Source organism: Geospiza fortis, unplaced genomic scaffold (genome assembly GCF_000277835.1).
Source record: "Geospiza fortis unplaced genomic scaffold, GeoFor_1.0 scaffold346, whole genome shotgun sequence".
Classification (NCBI taxonomy): Eukaryota; Metazoa; Chordata; class Aves; order Passeriformes; family Thraupidae; genus Geospiza; species Geospiza fortis.
Window position 1 is genome coordinate 1,644,091 of NW_005054361.1, and position 6,000 is coordinate 1,650,090.

A 6,000-nucleotide genomic window follows, 5' to 3' on the forward strand; every position below is an offset into this window, starting at 1 on the left:
GAAAAAAAAAAGAAAAAAAAAGCTGTAAAAACTGTTCATTGACAAGGATACAATTTTATACCCAAACCAGGGAAACTACAAAAGAATTACTGGACAACCATGGTTAGAAAGAAAGTTTTATCTCTAACTACATAACTGATATGTTGAGATGGATTTTAAATAAACATCTAAAACCTCCTGCACATGAACTGAAGTAAACTGCTCCCCAGAAATCTAGTTACTTTAAAACTCCCCTATTGTGACCCATGGGTTACTTAACAGAGACTAGGATAGTTACTCCCTGGCTTCAGGAAAAAGTTCTGCTAAATGTGGAGATGGGCACAGGGGAAGAAGAGTTGTAAAGAGGAATTGTCTCTTCCAGAGAAAATCCCCAGACCATTAAAGTTGAAACAGGTAGAGGAATTTAATTTCATGTGCTGACACAAGGTATCGCAATTTCAGTCAGTGCTGATGGACCCCTATAAAAAATGGTATATATATCTGTCAATAGAAGAGACACTGGTAACTCACAAAACTAAAGCAATTATTTTTTAAAACTGAGGTGATTCTAGAAGGCTACAGATATAGTGAGAAGCAGGGTGACAGGCAAGTAGGGAGATATCAGTAGGCATTCATACACTTCACCTACACTTAACATTTCATTTCTAGGTCACTGTTGCCATATCAAAGTAAATTGAGCAGTACTATTTCCCCTCTGACTACTAATTGGTTAGGTTTTTTTGCATAAGGATCATTTTCTTGAACATCACTCTTGTGAGAATCCATGAAAAAAATCCTATTAAACTTTTTAAAATTCCAATTCATATTTTGGATTCATTTTACTATTTTCACTTGTTAAGACTTTATAATCTAAATCCTCAAATAACACACACACCAATTAGGATTCAACTTCTAAAACCACTTGATTTCTAAGATCACCCATTCTTATCTAGCACAATCTAACATCCCTCATTCTTATTTATTTGCTGGTGTCTTTCTTGATTTAAGCGCTATATTGAGTGTGTGCCCTTACATAATCCCAATACAAACCCATAAGATTCAATTTGAATCAAATGGTCATCTCAGCGAGTATGGTGGATTGCAATTTGGTGAAAGTTCAAACACAAAAATGCATTGGTACAGGTTCTGATGATTTGTCAAACACTGATTCAACCATTCAGACCTCTTGATTAGCTGACAACCATTTCACAACTTAATTGTTCTGCCTTCAACTAGCTTAGCTCACAGTAGAATGTTTTAACCAAGAATTCCAAAGAAAACAAAACTCAGTGATGTAAGAAGCTTACAGTATGTTTGGTAATTCTAATGAAATTTTAAAGTAAGAAATCTGTTAGACTTAAAAAAGCAAGTAAACAAACAACAACTGAAAAACCCCAACACCAAAACTGCTACTGATGACCTCGTCAGTAGGTGTGATATCTACTGATAGCTACTACCCCCTTATATGATAGAGTGGGATCAATCCTCAGAGGTGGTGTTTCCAAGCCATGTTGTTGTTAAGCGCATATGTTTATGTAAAAGGCATAAATAGTGGTAAAAGTTTCACTAATTTATAGCAACATATTTGCATTGAAGCTGAAGAAACGCTTACAGAATCAAGAACCACTATTTCTAAACTCTAAGTCCTTCTCATTCTCCCTCTGACTTCTCAACAAAATAGAGTAAACTGAATGTCTTGCTGCTTTTTTGAAAATTATCTATAAACAATAAGTATTTTTCCTGTCAAATAGAACCACGACATATTTTAAACCATATTTTAAACAATTTCTAAATATTCAAAATTTTCTATTTACAAATGGAATTAGGCCTATCAGCCTGCAACTATTTAAATTGCTGTCAGACTTACAGTCAAGCGATGGGTCATCAGCAAGCTGGGATGCTCTGTTACTGCTCCAAAGGTCATTAAAGTAGTCTTAATCAATTCTTCTGATGCAGCTTGCCCTGTTGGTAAAAGTAATCATATTCCTTCATAAAATTCAATAGTTAGAATACCTATGTCTAAAAGTACTGCAATATCATAGGTTACCCCACCTATTGCTCTATCCAAGATTGTTTCTCCTGAGTCTATTGATCTGATGAACTCCTGCAAAAGAAGTAGCATTTATGTTAAAGCACTTCAGGGAAAAAATATTAAAAAGCATAATCACTGAATAATTACAACAAGAGATTCTTTGAAAAACTGTGTAAATACAAAATATTATTGCACCTACATTCATAATAATTAACTAAAACTGAAAGTACCAATGATCTAGTTGTTATAATTTTGCAAGTCTGTAATGCTCTTGGAACCTTGAATGTGGGGTACAGTAAGGATCATTGCTCTGACGAGTATCAGAAACCATAACATTTCTAGCTAAATAGACAGTAATTAAATGTTTTCACTGTTAACAGAAAACTGTAACTTCTTAGAAGACTTTGAACTATCTTGGATGTGGCTATGTCAAAATAACTCACTAAAATTACCAAAGACCCTTCAGAACATGCAATATTTTGTTATTGTACCATCTTTTAGATCTCTATGCATGCTATACATGCTATGGATGCAGTTACAGTCAGGAGAATATGCAAAAATGCATATATAACTTTCTATTTAAAATCACTTAAATTAAGGAACAGGGTCAATAAAATATTAATAATATGGATTAGGTAAATATTGTACAATTAGACCCACTGTTCTTCTGCTTTCATTTCTATGCATGGCTGTTTATTTCACTGAGATGCAAAAAACATTATTAAGACTTGCTAAGGAAGGAAAATTCTCAGCAGAATGTGTAGTATGCTCTTTTTTACTAATGTACTATTTAGGAAAATGGCATTCTTTTATATTTCACTACCAATTAAATTTTCCTTATTACATATTAAAATGGAAGAAGTTTCTACATGGGTTATCTTTTTCACAATATGTAAGTAACATCTGAAGGATTCTTCTCTAATTAAAAATACAGTTAGAAACCAATTATATAATTCATTATTTAAGAGCACCTCAGAAAGAGTCATAAAAAACAAGTGCTTCTATAAAAAAAGTTATCTTCCTGATCATTTGAAGAAAATTACTAGGTATTATCTAATTAACTTGATTTGGAAGAGAGCAAATTATTTTGTTTGCTCATTTTTAAAGAGTTTCACATAACCATAGTCTCAAGAGTGATTTGAAAACATCAAAATATGTCGGTGCAAAAATTGTTCTGGCTACTAATGCTTATTAATTGTATATTAGAAACACAGGGAAAATATGTGTGATTTAAAGAAATGCAACTATCTGGGGTTTTTCAAGCAATGGAGAGAAATGGTATATGTGTATTTTGCTACAGGTGAGTCTGTGCCCTGTGCACACCACCAGGAGCCTGCTATTAGCTGTGCCTTTGGGGCACGGTGTGTACTTCTGTTCACAGCAGAAAACATGAAAGGACTGTCCCGACTCCCTCTCCATTTCTTTGCTCAACACTACTGAAAATTATAGTGATGATGGAAGTAACTTCAAAGCAGCATGAAAAAAAATTCTCAATGAACAACCACTACAGGAAAATAACTATTCTTTTCCATCCAGATCCCAAGCACACATCTTTCCACTCCACATAATTTCTTACTGTTAAGAACAAGACTATTGAATAAATCAAGGGAAAAACAAAAAGAACAAAACAAACAAAAAGACTGCCTTGCTAAAGTCTTAGGGGCCTCAGTTATAGCACAGTATTTTGAAAAAGTACAGAGTGATGATTGAATGTCCCTTTATAGGTGTCAGTGGGAATGTCACTAAATTCAAATTTCCAGAGTAGATTATTGCCTGATAGAATGGTTAGTTACTCTTCCAGATGTAATTATATTAGTTATAGCATAACACAGTTACATAAAATGGATTAAAATTTGATATTAATTTTTTGGATATACTGCTGTCCCTCCATTTTTCATGTGTAAATTTAAACAGTGTATCTAAGTTCCTGAATTGCCTTTTTCAAAGGAGACAGGACAAGACGTAGGAAACATTGAGTAATGTGCTCCTCCTTGATTTCAGAGGAAAGCTGTACTAATATAACTAGCCTGACTTCCTCAGTCAGTAGTTCAAACAACCTGGAGTAACATCAAAGGAAACTTTCATTGTACCTATTTTGTTGACAGAAGAATTTCACCTTCCAGAAGGTTGATTGAAAACTACTAATAAATTTACTGCCTAGTTAGATATGCTTCAAAGGGAGAAAGGGCTTTGTAATTCAACATCTACAGTTTCAAATTTTTTTTCCTCATTCTAATGCTAATTTTTACACAAATATTTTAGTAGAGCTAAATTAAACCCCATTTTCTTGGAATAAAGAGTCAAAGGAGAAAGAGAAGTGAATCTGAACACATAACTTGAATGTAATTGTTTGTAGCAAACCATGTCTTCATGCTATCTGGAGATAAATACCTAGCCGTCATTTATGAACTCATGCACTTAAAAGTATTGGTTTAACTATGCAATTTAGAATATCCCTTTTTTTCTCATTTAACATAAGCAATTGTTTTCATATGAGGAAACTACATTAGAACTGTACTACTTCCTTTCTCCTGTACTATCCAAAGGCTAAAAAGTTCATTTTCTATGGGTAATGTCAGAAATAGGTTGTAAATGTCAACGTGAGTTCAGTATCTTAGCTCCATAGATTTCCATAGACTAAACACAGTTTAGAATTACTGGCAAGAAGAAAAAGGTGACAAGAAGAAACAATACCTTAAATACAGATTAACTATAATTTCTCTTTCATTTCTGCTTGTAAAATACTAGTAGGAAATTCCAGAGAGAATATTTTATGTAATTTAGAACTAAACTTTGCTATTCAGAAATAAAGCCCACAGGAAACTCTCAGTTTATCAAATATGTACAGAGTTTCCCTTTGAATAAATAGATTACTACAGAAAATATTTTCTGATTATATAGAAAGTTTTTAATACAACTGAAGCTTAAAATATACATTCAAAAAAAACTTCTCTCTCCAATTTAGAAATTTAATGTAATTTTATTTAATTGAATAACTTCCAAAATTTTATGCATAGGTATATCTTATGAAATATTTATCTTGTATTTTATACTCACAAGTAAGATGCCATAGTTGAAAAGAAACTCCTTTGTGACTATCTGGGGACGAAATACCTATTTGAAATTAGCCAAAGGAAAAAAATTACATTAAATGCATATCTTATGACCAGAAAAAGTAAAAAAAAATATTTCACATGTTAAAAAAAACAAAAAAAGAAGACAAAATATGTATTTGTTTCTGTCATTACTATTGTTACAGAATGCACATTTATCAAATGCTGCTTCATAGCTGGAATATTCATCAACATATCTATGCATTTAGAAAACCTTTATTTTACTCATTCTGATCATGATTGACAGAAATTAGATTTTGGGAAACTGTAAGAGTTTGTCCTCTGTATAACAAATTTTGGGGGAAAAAGAATCTACCTGGGATGTCACAAGATGAAGCACTACAGGCATCATAGGAAGACACATCTTCAGCTGTTTGGCCTGAACTGTTGATGGGTGTTTACGTCCAGAGACGTTAGTTAGGGCACTGAGAATGTCACCTACAGAAAACAGCATTTCAGGCTGATCCAACATAAAAAACATCACTAAACAACAGCAACTGACATATAAAACATCTCTGTTCCAGTAGCCTCTGTTCACTCCTGTCTTCTCTGTCTGCCAGAAGTAGTGTTCATGATGAATCCAGCACTTCTTTCCTACCTCTGTCTACAACCAGATAAATTCCCTACTCTGGCTACAGGAACATGCAAAGGTAGTGAGGATAGAAGCAAAACAATGAGGATAGAAGCATAAGATGACTGTTGAACTAAAGGTGGAATTACCCCTTCTTGGCAGAGTGGACTTATACTGGCTAAATTATGAGGACAAAGTGCTATTTCCAGTGAAGTAAAATGTGAAATTCTCATGGCTTTCAGTTAACCAAGAACTGAATGAACTAAGATTAGTGGGTGACATAATGCTGAAGGAGTATGTTTTAG

The 6,000-nt window shown here is 33.3% G+C and overlaps 1 protein-coding gene across 1 annotated transcript in view; it reads right to left on the reverse strand.

Moving 5' to 3' along the window:
- ULK4 (unc-51 like kinase 4) overlaps window positions 1–6,000 on the reverse strand; it is a 211,935-nt gene that overhangs the window by 139,267 nt on the left and 66,668 nt on the right. The window contains exons 26-29 of the mRNA XM_014308205.2: window positions 5,441–5,562; window positions 5,069–5,125; window positions 2,032–2,083; window positions 1,847–1,941 (exon numbers count right to left, since the gene is read on the reverse strand). Coding sequence (XP_014163680.2) covers window positions 1,847–1,941; window positions 2,032–2,083; window positions 5,069–5,125; window positions 5,441–5,562 — 326 coding nt within the window. The remainder of the gene's footprint in view (window positions 1–1,846; window positions 1,942–2,031; window positions 2,084–5,068; window positions 5,126–5,440; window positions 5,563–6,000) is intronic.